The 18,935-nt window shown below is 43.2% G+C and overlaps 3 protein-coding genes across 3 annotated transcripts; all 3 read right to left on the bottom strand.

Moving 5' to 3' along the window:
• Positions 1-81: 81 nt before the first annotated feature.
• Positions 82-4,936, bottom strand: LOC310998143 (leucine-rich glioma-inactivated protein 1-like). The gene is made up of 8 exons (XM_083988074.1): positions 4,648-4,936; positions 4,419-4,490; positions 3,747-3,818; positions 3,588-3,659; positions 2,796-2,867; positions 2,202-2,371; positions 1,945-2,109; positions 82-1,817 (listed from the first exon to the last, which is right to left on the bottom strand). Exons 1-8 carry the CDS (start codon positions 4,842-4,844, stop codon positions 1,000-1,002), a joined length of 1,638 nt encoding a protein of 545 aa, XP_083844200.1. The 5' UTR covers positions 4,845-4,936; the 3' UTR covers positions 82-999.
• A 4,618-nt stretch (positions 4,937-9,554) lies between these two features.
• On the bottom strand, positions 9,555-14,996 carry LOC310998512 (cone cGMP-specific 3',5'-cyclic phosphodiesterase subunit alpha'-like; the record flags this gene model as incomplete). The annotated part of the gene is made up of 22 exons (XM_083988617.1): positions 9,555-9,816; positions 9,902-10,049; positions 10,184-10,267; positions 10,359-10,433; positions 10,537-10,600; positions 10,713-10,820; positions 10,963-11,063; positions 11,161-11,248; positions 11,331-11,440; positions 11,534-11,641; positions 11,760-11,906; positions 11,996-12,061; positions 12,144-12,287; positions 12,416-12,565; positions 12,643-12,690; positions 12,794-12,860; positions 12,960-13,024; positions 13,119-13,193; positions 13,311-13,451; positions 13,610-13,699; positions 14,193-14,345; positions 14,529-14,996. The coding sequence occupies 22 exons, from the start codon at positions 14,994-14,996 to the stop codon at positions 9,776-9,778; spliced, it is 2,541 nt and encodes an 846-aa protein (XP_083844743.1). The 3' UTR covers positions 9,555-9,775.
• Positions 14,997-16,534: 1,538 nt separating this feature from the next.
• Positions 16,535-18,708, bottom strand: LOC310997751 (free fatty acid receptor 4-like; the record flags this gene model as incomplete). The annotated part of the gene is made up of 3 exons (XM_083987542.1): positions 16,535-16,915; positions 17,929-18,060; positions 18,169-18,708. The coding sequence occupies 3 exons, from the start codon at positions 18,706-18,708 to the stop codon at positions 16,535-16,537; spliced, it is 1,053 nt and encodes a 350-aa protein (XP_083843668.1).
• Between the last annotated feature and the right edge of the window lie 227 nt (positions 18,709-18,935).

Here is an 18,935-nt window from a genome sequence, read left to right as displayed (position 1 = left end):
AGCTCACAGGAGAACAGTTAATGATGTAAACCTTTATTGACTCTAAACAGGATGATATTAGTCAAAAACTCAATCCTAATCATGACACAGTTGATGTATTTTGCATACATGTTAATCAAAGGTAAAGCATTATGAACAATATCCTCAGTTTTTCATCTCAGTTCCTTAAAATGTTTGAAAATAGTTCCAAGTGTGCCCAAAATGTTTCCGTACTTCTTATGAAAAACTTGAACTTTTTCAATACTTAAAACATTATACAAACAGTTAATGATAAAAATGTAAGTTGCAAGGATATATAGGAAGATTCCCACACAACATTTCCATTGATATTTTTCAAATTAAAAACGTAATTTGAAATCTGTCTCCTTAACAAATATGTATCATAACTGACATGGTCCCTCTTAAACTTACAAAAGCTTCATTTACAAATCTTTTTTAGCAGACAAGTGGAAAGACAGAAAAATGTAAACATCTCGTTTTGGCAGATTTGTTCAGTTAAACACGTTAATAGGTTAAAAAGTACCATTTTGTTATTATTCTCAGTAGATAAATATGAGGTTACAAATGTATAAACTTTGTTGAGTCACATGAATGGTAAAAACAAAAAAAAACCTACTGGTCAGTGCTAGCTTTATATGGATTAATGGCCATGGATGCTGCATTTGTTTGGATGTGACGGACTGACTGAGGCCCTGGTCATGCATTAATGTCCTGACAACTTCTTCACCTTGGGTTTTAATCCTAACTTGAGATCCGTGCATTGAACTCAGCCAAATATGGGATAGATGCATTCATCTTTACATTAACCATGCACTGACTTCAATGGAAGATTTTGAAAAATGAGTCAGAGTTAATGCTTGCTTTTCTCAAGTTAGGATCAACTGATGATCACTTTCAGGGTTGCAGTGTATCCTTCCTGAAACACAAAGACCACTAGAGTTACCGATAACCTATCAATCGGTCAAAACAAAACAAAACAAAAACAAAAGAAGCAATTACTTAATTGCTCAGATCAATGACCCGGTGCTCATAGATTTGAGTTTTCCCTTTGAAACTGGAGGCAAGCAGGAACTGCCGGTTGTCTATGGAGACTGGAGAGAAGGCTCTGGGCGCCTGGATGTTCAGCTCCTGGAAATGGACAAACTCGCCCTTCTTGGCATCCCAGCGGTACACCTGGGTGAAAGAGTAATCGCTGCCCAGGATGGCGTACTGCCAGTTGCCCACGGTGAAGGGCTGGAACACCACGGAGCCACGGGAGGGCATGGTCTGCAACTCTCTGAAGAGGGCCCCGTCCCAACGCATCACCTTGGAGTCGCCGATGAAGCGCGTCAGGCAGATGTAGAGGTCGGACTTGACCTGGAAGTGCTTCACGGCGTAGACGTCCTCCATCTCTGGAATGTCGGTGCGTCTGTCGAACAGCTTGGTGCTTTTGTTCCACTGGTAGATGACCGGCCTCTGGGAACTGCTGGACAGGATCAGGTGGGGTTTGGAGGAGATCTCCATGTACTCCACATCCGTGTCCCGGTACCACGGATGGAGCGACTGGTGAGAGTAGAAGCCGTTTCCGTTCCACTTGTAGATGGTGGTGGATCCGGCCTTGGAGCTGTCGGCGATGACGAAGAAAGACTCTCCATCGATGCGGAAAGTCTCGACATCGTTTGGTTTGCGGATTTTGAGGATGTCGATGCCTTGAAGCTTAATGAATTTATTCGCCGAGGTGTCACGCTTATAGATGTGTGAGCCACCGAACAGCTGAGCCACGATGATAAAGAGCTGGTTGTCAATGACCAGGGGTTTGCAAATCACTGTGGACGTGCCTGGTGAGGAGAAAGAAAGGATGAACACAACACTGCTTCACTTTCTCTTAGTACTTGTCTCCATCTAGTGGTTCCCTTTTCAATCTCAGCCCCTCCTCGCATTACAGCATTCCTGACATTTACTTACTGTCAATGTCGTCAAAGTTTCTGAAGACCATCTCCACATGATCCCACTCGAGGAAGCTGCATTTCCCAATGAAGGGCTGAGCAAACACCACATACTGATCATTCCCAAAGGAGAACGCCTCCACCGATATGGACTCAAACTTCAGGGACTGGTAGGAAGCAAACTCTGTGAGAAAAAGCAAAACACACTTTATAATAACAGTAAAAACTCTTGGGATTTTGTATTACTGTAGAAAAAAACAACTGTCTGCGCTCCACCTGTGGTGATGCAGTCGAAGGACTGCGGCACCAGGTCGTTGATCTTATTGTCCAGCTGGGAGGCCGGACCTTTGCAGTAGATCTGATCCACCGTGGCATTGGTGCTGTAGATCCACTCCACCAACCACTTGAGCTTACAGTCACAGGTGAACTGGTTCCCCCGCAGGTCTCTGGAGAGACAAAAAAACTAACTAACCTCAAAAACCCTCAACTGCCGACAGGATTTGCTCTCAGCTCTGAGAATGCAGCTGATTCTCTAAAGCTGCAGCCGGGCAGGCACGATCACTGCCTTCATCATCTTGTGTTTGCATTAATATCAAGAGAGACTGTAAAAGAGAACCGAACATCCTCCGTTGGTGATAGATTGCAAACTATCTCCCTCCCTCGCTGCAGCATGCAATTTTAATGGTGTTAAACGCACCAGCTGCCCACACATTTTTCAAGCCTTGACTGAAGTGAAATAATGATACTGTAGTCTATATTTAGAAGCCTGTGCAGAAAACTCATTGTCCATGATAGCAGGCGTTCTGCCTACAGCGTGATTATCTCTTCTCTTTGTTTTCCAGATAAAGCAGGATTAAAATTCATACTTACACTTTCGTCAACGCCTCAAGACCCTTGAACAAATCTTTTGGAAGAGTCACCAGATTATTGTAGGCCAGACTCCTGCATGACAAAGAGGTAAAACAGCAGCTGTTCAGATGCACTGATTATTACTTCCCCCTTCATTGCTCTTACCAGATACAGATATTCTGCTGCGTCTGTGTTCTTGTATGAGAGGAACATCCAGTGCATTACAAAATGGAAATGTGGAAGTGGGATTTGCAGCGTTTCCTTCTCGTGGAGTTTATTGAATATCTGTTAAAGAGCCTGGGCACATACTGCCACCCAGGAGACGAGACTGATGGCAGGAACATTGCTTATTGTGAGTTTGAGGAAACATCAAGCTATTTTTAGAGCCGCCTCCTCAGCCATTTTATGACTTTTCCTGCTTCAAGAAGAGCGGGGGGACAAGTAGACTCCACTGTTGAGAGGGTTGCATTTGTATTTGAGATGGGAAATTTTAACATACTCTTAAGAAGTACCATATAGTAAGTTTATAGCCAAATGTGTATGTAGCAGGCCTTCAGCTGCTAAAAAGCAAAAGTGACAGGATTCGCTTCATAATCACATTACCAGCTGCACGGCCTTTGGAGAAACGTCTATGTTGCAATAAATGTTGCGCAATAAACTTTGTCAGCATCTCACTGGTACAATGCATTCATGCACCTGCATCTTTGCACTGAAACAAATAACTCTCACATTTTACATCATATTACATGCACTATATTGCTGATGAAGCCTTCTCTAATCTTTGCACAGGAGGTTACACACTGTCATACTTACAGATGCACCAAGGTTTTCAGTCCGCGGAAAGCTTGTGGCGATATTGACGTGATTTGGTTGTTTTCGATGAACCTGAAAGAGGCGTCGAGTGCAGTCAGTGCACCAGGAAGCAGGCAGTGTCTCAGCTTCCGGGGTAACATTTTTGCAATCTCTACTTACAGATACTCCAGATGAGGAAGACCGAGGAAAGCGTCTTCGTTTATAGACTCAAGGTTGTTGGCTGTGAAGAGCCTGCACAGAGGGAGAGATCCGTGGTGAATATTTTACCATTCATAGTCACAAATTGGATAATGAGAAGCTGTTGTCTCACATTAGCAGCTGTACGCTTTGATGGAAACCCCTCTCCTTTGTTCTTTAGGGTAACCCAAATACGTCAAAGACAAGGATCAATGCTCCATTAGGCTTCCTGCAGCCTTACATGTTTGTTGTGAAGGACACAGCCAGTCAGTCAATACTCAACCCAGTGAGACCAGAGTGAAGGGGATTCCCTCTTTTACAGGAGGGATTCCCCACAGATACATCTCACCAGGTCTGAGTCACAGTTTGCACAATTACAGTCTAATACCAGGATTAATCAAAGCCCAGCAGAGACACAACTGCCATGGCATGAAAAGACCTGCATGGATATCACATTAGTCCTTTGCTGATGAAGCTCCACACTCTTGGGATAGCTACTGCAACATCTATCCTATTATAATGTGGGAGCATCAGAGGAGAGAGAAGGGGGTGGAGGGGCGTCTTGAACATTAAACATGGCGTTGATCACCTCACTGGGGACTGACATCATGCAACAAAGACTGAAGAACAAAAAGCTCTGGGGAGATTTCTCACAGGAGATGCAGGGCAGGAGTGTGGATGAAGCTCTCCTTCGGGATTTCAGTAAATTCAGACTTGACGAACGATCTGTGGAAGAGAAAACATGACACACAGAAAGACAGACAGACACAATGTTCAGCTTTAAAAACACTTATCCCACTCTGATTCTTGTTACCAGCGTGGAGAACCGAGGGTGTTTTGTACAAATCTCTGTAGTGGAAAAACAAGGAGAAATGAGACTTACAGTGATGTGACATCGGGTGGGAAGCTGCGGGGAATCAGTCCTGCGCTCTCGCACAGCGCGTTATCTTTGGTACATGTACATGAAGAGGGGCACCGAGGCTGCTTGGGCTTCCTGCTGTCCACTAAGAGTAAAACAGACGCCACCAGCAGCAGCCCGAGCAGGGGCGATCTTCTGGGCGTCTTGCGTGTATTTTCCATCCTTGAGAACCGCTGCGGGCACGACCTGCGCCTCGAAAAGCCCTACACATGCACCAGGGTCTCCGCTGTGGACCCCCTGTTTTGCACCACTGGTGCTGCTGCTGCTGCTGCCTGGAGGCCAAGCGACGGCGCTGTCCGCTCTTGTTTATCTACAGCAAAGTGCCGTGCGCCAGCACCGTCTCCTCCACCGCCGCCGCCGCCGCCGATATGGAAGTGACTAAACCGGGCGCACAGTTGCCTACGTCCACAGCGCTGCGCTTTCTTACACCACACCACCCAGACAAATCATCCACCCTGTGTCTCCACAAACCCCCCCAAAAAATAAAAATAAAAACCTAATCAAATGCGCACGGTGGTGGTGGATGGTGGTGGCTCGGGCTCAGGAAAATGCCAACTGGCGCTGTGACAAACGCGGTGTGAAGGCAGGTGGGGATCCCAGCGGGAGCAGACGGAGCATCTCCATCCAAAACCACGCCTATGGGGCCTGTGATTTCAGCAAACGCCACAACTCTCTCCCTCTAGAAGTCTTGGAGGAGGATTCCGTCCAATAGGCAACGGGAATTGTGTAATTTTTTTTTTTTTTTTTTTTTTTGGTGAATCAGCTGGAGAAAACGAAGCCCTGACATGAGCCAGCGGATTGCTGCCTGTGGCGCAGGCGCGTACGGGCTTTCTATGCGGGAAGAAGCGGGGTGGGAAACCCGAGGATAATTTATTGTCATGATAAAAAATAATTGCTGCAATATTATAATCAGTGTCCCAGAAGACTGCCGTTGCGTAACATTGCTACGCAGTCAGTGCCATTTTATGTCTTGTTTTCTGTTTTTCATGGTTTGGCACATTTTTGGTGGGGCTTAGGCTATTTCCTGGTTTTGCACGCCGTTTCCATGGCGACTGTTGGATGCAAAATGTGTGATGGAGGGGTGTGGGGAAGCCCTCCTGTCACCCTGACATCTGCTCTGCAAATGAACCCCAGTTGGTCCCCTCCCCCCATTACCCCTCACAAACAAAGGCCAGGTTAATACAGGCTCCATCCTGTTTTTCTGCATGACATCATGTCTGTTTCACCTCCCAAAGCCACAACAGAAAGAAAAACCCTACTTCTCTGTTTTTAAGCTTTATTGCTTTAAAACACTACCCTCACAGTTTTATTGGGGGACTGTATTTTTCAGGGCCAGACTTGAGGATCCACTTGGAGCCCTATAAGGTATTCTTCTTCACAGACTAATTTCTCTGATCCCTCCAGAGTTGTAAGATTAATATGTTTACCGGCTGTGCCTGGCAGGCCTGCATGCGTCAGTCCCTTCTGGGAAGACACATGTGCAGCAGGGGGGCTTTTAAAAGGTCTTTGAATAAATATATGCTCCCCTGGCCCTCTATCTCTGTCTCTGATGTGATTACACCATTTGATATCCAGCGTCTGTTTACAACCATAACACAATTCTGCTTGTAAAAAAAATGAAAGCAGAGCATTCGGAGGAGCAGGGTCGTGGTCTGGGGGCTGTTTTGTGGTATGCCGCTGCACTATCTCAGAGGGAGGGATGGAAGAATAAAGCCATTAGCAGTGAGCGAGACCATCTGAAGGAGTCGGCTTAACTCAGAGAGAGGGAACATACCGAGTGGAAATGTAGACATGGTGACGTTGGAAAGGACGGAAAGTAACAAATCAAGTCTCTCTTTTTTGCTCTTGGACTAACTGGAGAACACTGGATGTTATTGTTGTTCTTCAAGATGATGGGTAGTGTGAGTGCTTCATAAATGCCATCATTCATCAACAGAATAGAAAACACACTGTCCAGCAACCATTCCACCACAGTCATTGATGTGCCCGTCTCTGACGTTACTTGACTTTTAAAGACTTTCCAGGATCTGATGTCATCAATAGCGGTCTGTTTATACGTATATGTTAATGTGCAACACTTATGCAGCTAAGGAGACATTTTTAGCTTTATGAAATCGATGGATATCTGGTAAAAAAAAAAAAACTGTTTTTGATACACTACAGATTGTCACACAGTCTTCCCACATGGATTCTGACCTCCCCACTAGAGGGAAACGTAGAGCTGAGGTTGAATCATGTCACAGCCAGATTGACTGACGAGCTCTCAGCCCTTTAAAGGAGTATTATCGCAAAATTCGGCCACTAGATGGAGCCAGGCGGAGCTTATCAGATATAAACAAGTGGGCAGCTGTCAGAGAGAGAGAGCAGCCTCGTTTAGTCCCCCCCCCTCCCCCCCTCCCCCCCTCCTTCTCCCTTCCCCCTCCTCCTCCCTCACCGCTGAATGAACGTGCAATCGCGGGAAAAAGAAAACTCGCTAGTGGAAGCGGCAGCTCTACGTCGCGCACAACCACAACAACGACAACAACTACTGACACGTCCTCCTCCTTAATAATGCTGAGAGGACAGCTGAAGAAAGACACAGGGACGTGGAGACAAAGTGTTCTACCAGCGATTCAGTGACTGTAAGCAGCCTAACACTGCTACATTACTTACTGTTGCATATTTGTCCGGTTCGGAGGTCGGATTTGCGAGTTCCGAGTGCATTTTAACGCAGCAAGCGCCGGGCCGGCTTGGATCATAACAAAGACAAATGCTGCATTTGCCCCATGGACACTATACTGTTGGCGATTTTTTTTTGTAAATTTAGTTATGGCTCCCCCCGACCCATCTTTTGCATATGTCAGCTTATTTTATGCTATTACTGCTGTATTTGCGATAATGCTCCTTTAAGATGACTTGAATTACTTAAAAAGAAACAAAACAAGAAAATAATAACAATCATAATACAAAATCATGTCAACACTGTTATTTTGTATCTTACTTTTGTTCTCTTCTTTATTTCTCTTTAGATTTAGATTTGTTGTTATTATTATGTTAATTAATACTAATACAGTTTTAAATACAAAGTAATATTTATACTATATTTTCACAAAAACAAAGCCATTATCTTTATAATATGACAGAAGGCACCGTCAACACACATTTGTTTTGCTGTTTGACCTCTAGACCTCCTCATTTGACTTAAGGAGTCCTGTCAGTCCACAAAGCTGGCTTACTAACTATAATGCGACTGCCGGGCTTCTGTAACTGATATTTTCTCTGCTTCTTGTATGAGCTATGCAGTTTGCACGCCACCTGCCAGTCACTTGCCTGACCCAATTGCATCAAAGGGATCACTGCTTACCAACACATAGTTTTTTAAATAGACATAATTATGTTGCAATAGAGAAATACTGAGAAATTTAAGTTAATTCCAAGTATGGGTATATTAAAAATAATTAAAGAAAATAAAAAGTTTGTTATTACACTCATTGATTTGAGAGGTTGCATATTTTATATCTAAATCACAGATGGAAAAAAAAAACACTTTTCTATTCACAGTTCTAAAGATTTGTAAAGGTGCAGCAGAAGCACTGATACCTTTGCCTGAGTGGGATTTTCCTGGGATATTCTCATATGACGCACCACAACATCTGTTAGCCATCCCTCCTGAGGTCAAACAACATGCCAAGCAGTTGAAGGTCAAAGGTCATGGCTATGTGGGCATATTTCTGTCAATAAACCCCATGGGAAATGCAGTAAAATGCAGCAAGTGAGGAGGAATTCATTTGATATATTTTCTTCTTCATCAGTTCTGTGTATTTTTAAGTAAATGCATGAAGGCTATACTGTACACACCTTGATACACACTTCTATACACACACACAGAAACTAGCTCCAAATGAGTGCCACAGGTCTCTTATAAGCTTGTTAGCAGATGATTAAGAGGTGATGCTTGGTCAGTCTTAAACCCCCTCAGCTGATCTCAGGAGTGAACATCATAAACAACACATACCACGGGGGTGGTCATGGAATCAATAAGGCTTCAGGTTACCATCAGTTAACTCTTTCTACTCAATAATCCAGGTGCACATGCTTTGAAAATAAACTTTATTGACATTTTTCCATATTTTATACATGATGCTATAGCATATTTAATGGTTACATATTCACAGCTATACTGGCCTGACATTTAGATTTCTTAAAGGTTGTGTTGCCGGTATTTGTTGCAAACAAACTCTTACATCAGGAAAAACAAACATACAATAAATCCAATATCATCCTGCAACATGCTCCCTGCATCAAGAGCTCTGTGCAGAGAAATCTGTGTGACATTTAATGAAGACATCACTACATATTCACATGATAAATACGCGGTTTCACAGTTAAACAGAGCCTTTGCTCCTGTATATTTTGATTGTGACTCTGCATGGTCAGTGTTTGTCAGTGCCACATATTCTCTGGATGTGGTGACGTGTTAGCAGGGCAGCAGTATTTTTTCTTTATGTAAGCATAGGACTTAAAAAAAGGAAAGCCTAGGGCTCCAGCTGGCTTATAACCAAATCCAATTCAGTCAAATCTTCTTACATCTCTCACCCTTTGCCAGGGACATATGCTTGAAATTGTGAAAGTACTGCTTGAAATAAAAATAAAAAAACAAGAGGCAACTAATAACTCTCTACAAAATGTACATGCATTCATACACATGAATTGTAGCATTTATATTCTGAATATATTCAGATACAAGAGTTCATACTGCATCGTATTTGGAGCCTATCATTCCTATTCACAAAAGGTCCAAAGCCAGAGAAGGTCTCCTAGATATTCAGTTTAAATATTCACAATAAATTTTCAGATATGCTTTTAGTATAAACAAGAAAAAGGTAAATTACTGTTTATATAGTTTCACATACAAACTGTATGCACTGAATTGTGCTGATTAAAATAGTTATCTGTGTCAGAAGACAGCAGAACTACACTTTATTGTATATAAAAATAATACTTTTGACATTTTTGCACAGTTTTCCCTTATTTGTGTACACATGCTCATGCACATTCACACACTCTGTACAAGCACACATGCAGGCAACCATCCATTAATACTCTGGGGGGTCTAGCAGATAACACATGTCTTTGACTTCCCCCCCTCTGGAGCTGCAAAGGGAACAAATGAGAAAGTCAGTGAGACAGTGGTGACCATACAAACACAGAGAAACACATTTCAAACACCAGTGCTCACCTTCTCCTCCTCCTTCCAGCTTCTTCTTCTCGTCTTCGATGGCCTTCATCTTGGCCTCGTAGACATCTGCTAGAGCTCTCCACTCTCCCCTGTTGATATTCAACCCGTCGAACATGGGTTGGATCTCTTTGTGGAAGCGAGAAAACTCCTGCAAACATCCCACACACAAACACACAGATAAGGGGGTTGTGTGAGTAATTGTGAATAGATTTATATATCAATATACAAAACACCTTTGCACCTACAGTATATACACCCAAATATGTTTCTTTGTCTATGTACCTTGTACACAAAGGAGCAGACAAAGTCAATGAAACCACACTGCATCTTGGGAAGTTCTTCAGCATGATTTCTGTCCATCATAGGCTGAGCGACAAAGAAAGAGATGATTTGTAGTATTTACAACAACATGACAAATTCATACAGTGTGACAAAAAATATATTTCAAAGATCTTACAATTGGCTGCTGGTCAAGAACTGTCCTTTCGAGGTCGCCCTGCTCCCAGAATTCAGCTGCCACCATCAGAGCAACCTTGGATGTGACAAAAATAAATGAATATATTGTCAAAAATAACAATGATAATGTGTGAATGATACTTTCTAATCTTGACGTAAGTGTGAAGAAGGGAACACACCTTGCTCTGCACCTCCCATGGCTTTGTAATGGCGGACAGGTCACAAGCTGTCATCATCATTGCCCTACATGTAACACAGGTGTTTAGAAATGAAGCACCGACACAAATCAAAGGAAAGACAGAAATGGTTACACAACAGATGCGTTGACATTGGACATTTCACATAATTGGCATACATGATAATCTCCTTCCTGGTTGCGTTGTTGGAGATGTAGTTGATCCTGTCTTTCTCTTCCTCCATCACCTCCACTGACCCCACAATCGCTTGAAACATTGTTCTCTTCCTAAAAGATGAGAAAGACACTGGATTTTTTATTTGTTCTTTATCATCATTAACAAGTATTAAAAGTCTGATAATGCTGAATGTAGGGCACTCAGTTGCTATATCAAGTAGTTTGATGGTCCAAAAGTCCTGGCATCCCTTACTTGAAATAGAGTGCAAGATCAGTGGCAATAATGCAAACTTCAAACAGATGCTGCACTGTTTCAAACTGACGCTTCTGGAGGTTTTGGAAGATGTTCAGGTTCTGTGAACGGCAGCAGCGTTAGAGTTAGACATTAGACAGATTTTCAAATCCCAACTTGAATGCACAAAAAAGGTTAACATATTACATAAGGACTCACCTCATCCTCCATTATGGTTTTACTGAACTGAAGATGATGCCGCTCCATAACTGAGGAGCTGTGCAGTTTTGCCAGTGGGGATGCACTCCTACAACAGTCAACCAGAGTCAGGATTTTCACTTCCTCATCATCAATTTCTCAACCCAAGCACAAGATTAAAAAAATCTTACTTTGTCTGGTAGAGATTGTTGGTTCCTCTGTGGTCAATATCGTGGCAGAATCCAGCAGCAACCATGGCAAAGGCCTCGAGGTCAGAGTAATACTTCTTCAATTTACCTGTCTGTGGGGGAGCAGAGAGGACGACCCGGTGTTATGATAAACAACTGCGTAAATGTTGTACACAGCAGAAAATATCAGCAGGTGTCTGACTCACTAGCAGCAGAGTGAACATGGTTTGTCCAACATTGAAGCCGTGCCTCCAGTTGTGGTAGGTGATGTCACGGTATCCCCTGCGGACGGTGTACATCCATCGTGTCAGGACCTGCATGACAAAAGAGACCAGAAAAAATGAAAATAAGTAGATCTGGTGAAAGGGTCTGACTAGTTGTGTCAGACCTCTGATATAAAAACTTAAAGTACTTCTTCAACTTATACTGTACATCAGCTGGGACTTTGAACTTCTCCACCACCCCCAACTCGAAGAAGCAGCGGATACCACACTTGATGAGATCAAACTCTGACAGGGGGAAGTCACTGAAGCGAAACTCGAGCAGCTCCACACTCTTGGCTTCAGGGATGTTGGACCTCTGCAATGGCATCACAAGCAAACAGAAGGTTATGAGCACTGAGGTCTGAAAAACACTGCATACATCACTGTACGGATCACAGTGCATACCAGCAGTTTGTACATCTCCTTCTGGTCACAGTCCTCTGGTGCAGAGCCCAACTTCTCCTCAGTGTTCTGTGGGAGAAAGCAAGCTCAGTCCATTAGTCTGTTTTCAATCTGGCTGAGGCAATAGCAGTCGAGCGTGGTGGCAGTTTACCAGAATACTCTGCACTTGCTCTGGGTTGGCCCTCGCCTGGTACATGAGCATTTCAAGGGCAATATCTTTACTCCACTCTGTCCTGTTGAGTTTGTCGTATGTGTCGCTATTCAGAGTGGACCAGCCAAGGAACTGGGTCAGAGCCTGGTGACATGGAGAAATAATATCAGCTGTCAGTGTCATCCTGTAATAAAATTTAAATTCTAACAAGATGTCACTCAAGATTGAAACAACAAATATCCCAGTACGTAGAAAGAGTAAGTTTTCCGTACTTCTGTAATTTGTTCATCGTTCTCATCGAATGGTTTGCCGTCATTTCTGTTGAAGAACGTGGCAACGCCGACAATTTCTTCCTTTTTGTTGACGATAGGGAGGGAGAGGACGTTCTTAATCCTCCATCCAGTCTCATCCACTGCTTCTTTCTGTCCAGATAAACAAATAAAATATCGAGATTATTTAAGTGAAAAGAATTTAATTAGAGTCTTCATCTGTAACTCACCTGAAAATTGAAGTACTCATCTCCTCCAACGTTCATCATGTTGCAGATCTGGGAGATGTAAAATAAATTATTTCACGTGTGTTTGGAGATAACAGCAATGATTCAACTGGGGGCATTTCACTGAAACTGAAGGAAAGAAGGTGAAACTTACAAATCCATTCTCAGCCACATAGGATGGGAGTCCGCTGACCAAGGCCCAGTGGTCTGCAGGAGGACCACTGTGAGTTTAGAGGAGGAATCATTAACTTCCGAACATATACAAATAAAACTACATCATCAGCATAGACACAAGGGCTACACTACATCATGATACGTACGGGATAACTTTAATCTCCTCTTTGTCTTCCAGCAAGTAGTCAATAATCTTGTAGAAGTTGATTTCCTGGATGTTTTGAACATTAAAGACAGTTTTTAGAAAAATGTTCTCAAATTGGTGTTTGAAAAATAACACGATAAAGACAAACATGTGGCCTCACTCTGCCATCAGGTGTCTTGGGGCCCTTGTATGGCTCCTGTTCTCCTAGTTTGATTGGCCACTCATCAAAGAATTCCTGGGGGGGAGAAGGCCATAAACCATTTGGCTTTGTACTTTCATTTATTCTTATGAATGCTGCAGTACAGGCAACTGCAGACAGAACTCTAGGTAAATTAGACTTTCACCTACACACCTTGTCTTTGGTCATGTCCAGGAGTCCCACAGAGTATCTCTCACAGTTGATATATGTCCTCACTGTGTACAGGGCTTTGTGAAACTGCCTCTCAATATCTGTCAATTCCTCAAAGACTTTGCTGGCTGACCACAACAACACCTATGGCAAGAAAAAGAATCAGTGCTTAGGATTTGGTGTCACTTTCACTTTCTTTCTTTTTTGGCACAGCTGGAAAAGAACAAAGAAGTCATTCATTTTCAAATTTAATCTTGGGAAAACTAGACTGGACAAATGGTTTTATTGTTGTGTTTTTTCACCTGGCTTCTCCTGGACTCTACATCCCACATGTACGCAGTGTGCGCTTGGAGAAGGACAATGGAAGCAAAGTTCACATATTTGCTGAAGAGCTGTAATGAAAGAGCAAAGAATCAGATTTGTTTCTGGAAAACTGTCACTGAACGACAACAGATTAGACACTTTCTCTAACAAATCTTCACTTGGACGATCTTTAGAATCAGTCTCCCAAAGACACCATGAAAGAAAATAGGTAAAAAAAAATAAAAAAAAGTCTGAGCTTCTCCTCCCTAACAGGATTATATGTTGAGCTTTCATAACGACTGGTGACCCAAAGCACAAAGTCCTGCCTCTAAATATACGGGCCAGAGACAGGAAGCTGGTGGGCTAAAGTTGGCTCTTTTACAAAGTCAATTTAAGGATATGATCCACATATTGATCTGTCTCTGTCCACTCCAAGTGAAGCCTCCACAGTGTACTCAGTGCCTTGGTGCAGCCAAGTGCAGCCTGTGTTTGATTTTGTGTTTCTGAGTCATTCTGGCAAACACTCAGTCAGTATATAAATACTCACTCATTACTGTACTGATGAACATCCTGTCCACTCACCTCCTGATCACTCTTTGAGAACTCTGCGGCGCCCTGTTTGTTGAGTGCCATGATGACGCCAACGGGTTCCTTTTCGCTCATGATAGGAGCAGTAACCATACATTTTGTGGTGTATTTGGTCTGTTTATCCACAAAGTCACTGAAATGAGAGTCCTGGAAACCACAACAAAAACACAGGAGAGCTGTTCAAGATTATTACATCACTGCTTAAACACTTCAGCCAAAGACAACTAAGGTCAGTTGACATCAATGTGAGCGAAACAGCAGTGAGAATAGTTTGGGTTTAACAAGACAGAATTATAAGATGTCGTTCATTAAATCTTTTTATCCACTTACCTTCTTCACATCAGGAATATTCTGAGGCTTCTTGGAGTGTGCCGTCCATCCAACAAGTCCCATGTCGGTGGGGAAAACAATCTCTACGTTGGGGTTCACCATGTTATTTGCATATGGAGAATTGTGTGTCACATCAAAGAGGATGGTGGACAGCTCAGGTACTCCATTACGAGACCTGTAGCCGAAGTAGCTGCAGCGATCAGCCTGGATCAGCAGAGCAATCCTCTGGAGAACTTTATGCAAGGTTTTCTCCCATGGGTTGTTGGCCTGCATCTCCTTTATCAGCTCAAACATGAACTCAGCCTCCTGGATGGTGGTGACATCCTTGTAAGAGGATGGGTCCTTGACCTGGACCTGGTTGTTGAACGCAGCAGTGATCACATCAGCCTTGACTTTCTTTTCGTAGTACTCCTTTGCAAACTGTGGGTTGTTGTCAAGGAACTTCTCTACAGTGTCTTTGTCTCCCATTTTGTCCAAAGTTTGGATGAACGTCTGTCGATGCACGAAGATGCTCTCCTCAGGTGGGTACAGCCGGATGGGAGAAGAGCAGGGCGAAGCAGTGAAGGTGGCCTACAGAAGATGTGACAGTGCAGCTGTTACTGAGACATTTCCGAGCCTCCTCTATGCACTCGGGACCAAAGCTGAAGCTCCAACTTTCCCCCCAGTAACAGAAGGTAGTGAGTGGCTTACTGTCTAAGGGGATCCAAGGGGGGGCTAAACACTGTGACGTAGAAGTCATAAAGCCCCTGAGCTTTCTTAACTTGTAAATCCAGCCACTTGTCATTTTAGTTGGGCCAATCCCATCACAGGTAATAGCTGAGTTATGGCACCTACAGTATGACCTGCTATGTACAGGAGGGCAAGGAGAAAGGCTGGAATCACTTAAGAGGGATTTCCTTAACCTGAGTGATGATGACATATTGACATCATGTTTCATCTTTTCTCTAAACACCCTGAGCAAACTTTGTCATTAAAGTAAATACACTATTAAATACTATATTATTAAAATGCTATTCATTCATTTAAAACATAGCTAACATATGACAGAAAGACAGGATGATGACATGATTTCCAGGGGATAAGGATAATACCATAACCATAACACCAGGGAAAGACGATGAGAGACATTGACCACTTAATAAAAGCTGTGTTTAAGGGTCTTATGGTGTCTGAGAAGATTTGTATGACAGCACGCGATTCGAGGACAGGAGCCATAAAGAATACAGAGCCTATGTAGAGCAAGAAGAGATTTGAAAAACCTTGCAACAGTTGTATCTTCTGAGAAAATAAGGAAGGAAGATGTCACAGAAGTTATGTTATGACACAAGATTAAAAAGAAACTGCACTTGCAAGGGATCAGTTCAGAAGAAGCACTGAGAGTCAGCAGTAATGTGGTCTTAGTGTCTCAGGTCTACAGCTGTTTCCTCCAGAGAGAAATGAGTGTTTATCTCACGAGGCTGGCTTTCCTTGGTTTTCTCATGTCAGACGGCAGCCTCATTTAACCACTGACAGGATTAAGTGGGATTGTTAACCGCTGCTTGGGGTTTAATTACTCTTGTTGTCAAGCAAAGGGAGTAGCATTAAGAGGCACAAGTTCCAAATGACTATATTATTGACCATATTAGTCAATTGATTGATTTATTTGGTGCTAGTTCCTGAACATTTGATTCGTTTGGGCTGTTTTAAGGATTATAAGACTTTGTAAAATGGGGCATATTATTATCAGTTGACCGAGGAGTAATTCAGATGTCCAGCATTTATTGTATGCCACATTGCATTCAAGGGAATAGCCATTTTTGTTGACTGGAAAGAAATTACTAAAAAATGCCCCCCAAAAAAGAGTGATAGCTCTCTATAAGGTGTTTCAGTCTGTATGAGTTCATCATGAAGGCTGGTGAAGGTAGGTACTGTAGGTGATGGTTTGTAAGTGTCATCGAAGGTGTGGAGGGCATGCTGTGCACTCCATGTCAGCTTGAATCCACTATCTGTTGAGAGAACCATGACAGTCACGGATGCATCCTTTGACCACTGGCGCACGGCTCTTTTCGCAGGGGCGCCACAGCAGAGCCACAGCAGAGTTTACGCCAGCCGTTCTTGAACTGGCAGACTGAGTAGAGGATGGGATTGAGAGCCGAGTTGGCCAGTGTGAACGTCATCACCCAGAAGAACATGGTGGAGGAGATGTACAGGTGACCCAGGACGTTTCTGGCCAGGATGAGGAACGTGTTGATGAAAATAGGACTCCACATGATTAAGAAAGAGAGCACAAGGACCAGAAGAGTGCGGAAGAGCCTCATGTCCTGGCGGGAGATGTGGTACTCAACAGGCTCAACCACTCGAGACTGATTGTCTCGAGTTCGGAGCCTTCGCCTACAACTTTTTGCAATCTGTAAAGGTAAAAAAAATAAATCAAATCAAAATTATATGAGCTGTTTATGCAAACCAATTGATCTACATGTGGATTTGCCCACAAGGCAGTGAGGTCCTTAATGTTTGTCTTCAATGTGTCTCAAACATCCATTAAGTCTCTCCAGAGATAAAAATCAATGTTCTGCTTGTCAGGACCATTTTCAATTGTCTGTATCATGTTAATGTACACATTGGTAGAACTGGATGTCCCGATGCAATATTGACAGTTGATAGTGCAAGGTGTTGAACCCACACACACATACACCATTTTCAGCTTCAGCTATTGACAAAGCACACACACGTCTGTTATCGCAATGACAAGAGATATGCTTCATATTCGGGGAACAAAGAGATGCCTGAGTATGTATGAGATAGAGAATGAATGATTACAGCAGGTTTTTCTCACATGGTATTGCAAATTCTAGGGAAATGTTTATATTATTAGATGAACAACCATTGTCAAGGTTTATGGCAGTAAAAGTACAGTACATTTGAGCAAAATCAAAGTGAGGCCAAAAATGGGAAGCAAATATCTCAATCATCAGTCTACAGTAATAAATATAATAGACAGAAATGTTGCTTCCTTTTTATCTATTTCATAAAATCAGCTTTTGTTTGAAAGGTTAGGCTGCCAGTATTTTATAATCTTCTTATTGTCAGGAAAACTAACAATTAATTGATCCCACTGGTGCAGCCAGTGTGGTGCATTATGTTCCTTGGTCATATTGTTATCCACAAACTATAATAAACACTTTACAGGGTGAGGTATTCCTGTTACCACCGTCATGGGCACTGTAGATTGTTTTCAGTAATTCCCACACACCCCAACCTGTTGCTGTAAGTAAGCACTACGACACCATGTGTATCAATGTACTCCTGAACCCATATGTAATTTACCACTGTTTGAGGAAATATTTACTAAAGGCCTTGTGCCTATATCTGTTTATTAAGGAAGCAAAAAAACCAACAACATATTTGACAACTATCCTACCTGTAATATTTTGCTGTAACTGACCACGATAATGAGTCCTGGGAGAAGGAAGCACAAGGTGGTAAAGGATATATTCCATACGATCTCTCCAGTTGTGTCAGGCCACTTGAGAGTACAGATGTGTCCACATTTCTGTGGAGAAGAAACAAGAATATAGTGACAAACATTCAGCAAATTAAAAAAAACATAAGCAGGGACAGGGCAGCAAGTCATGGCTTTCACCAAAAGATTCCTCCATACTTGCTCGGGGAAATCCACTTCCATCACAGTGAAGAACAAACTGAGGGGTAAAGCAGTGAGTGCAGAGACGGCCCAGATGAAGACGATGGCGACAGTCGCCATCCTGGGGTTCAGCGTGGGCACGGTCTGCAGCCGCAGGATCGCCTGGACCCTCTCCACGCTGATGGTGGCCAGGGTCGTGATGGTGACACAGCCACTCACACAGATGACGTACAGCACCGTGTGACAGGCCGTGAACCCCAAATTCCAGGACACGGTCCAGCGTACTGCTGCTATCAGAGGGATCATGCTGACAAACAGCAGGTCAGCCACAAACAAGTTGAGGGTCAGGATGGTCTTGTTGGCCAGCAGTCTGCGTTCCCGGGTCACCAGGGCTGCAGCTCCCACATTCGCTGCCACGGACACCACAAAGACTGTGGAGATAACCAGGGTCTCAACGGTAGCGGCGACCACACGATCAGAGTGGTCAAATTCAGAGAAGAAGGAAAAATATGTGAAGTTTCTAAAGTGGACTAACTGAGTGTGAGGATCAAAATCCATAGAGGATGAAAATGTTTTTGGATCTATGATATAAACTAAATTCACTGTGGTGACCGCCGGACAACTGAATAAAAGGACCAGAGGCTGATAAGTGATACAGGAGAGGGGGAGGGAGGATGGATGGAGGGAGGTGACTAACCTTTTCCATGCTGTTTGCTCCAGCTGCAACCTGAAGGGAAGTCAAATATCACAAGATGTTCTGTGCTCTTATCCCCGGAGCTACTTCG

The sequence above is a fragment of the Trachurus trachurus genome (assembly GCF_905171665.1).
Source record: "Trachurus trachurus genome assembly, chromosome: 15".
Lineage (NCBI taxonomy): Eukaryota > Metazoa > Chordata > Actinopteri > Carangiformes > Carangidae > Trachurus > Trachurus trachurus.
Note: the sequence above shows the minus strand (reverse complement) of the source record. Positions and strands in the feature narration are given on the sequence as shown.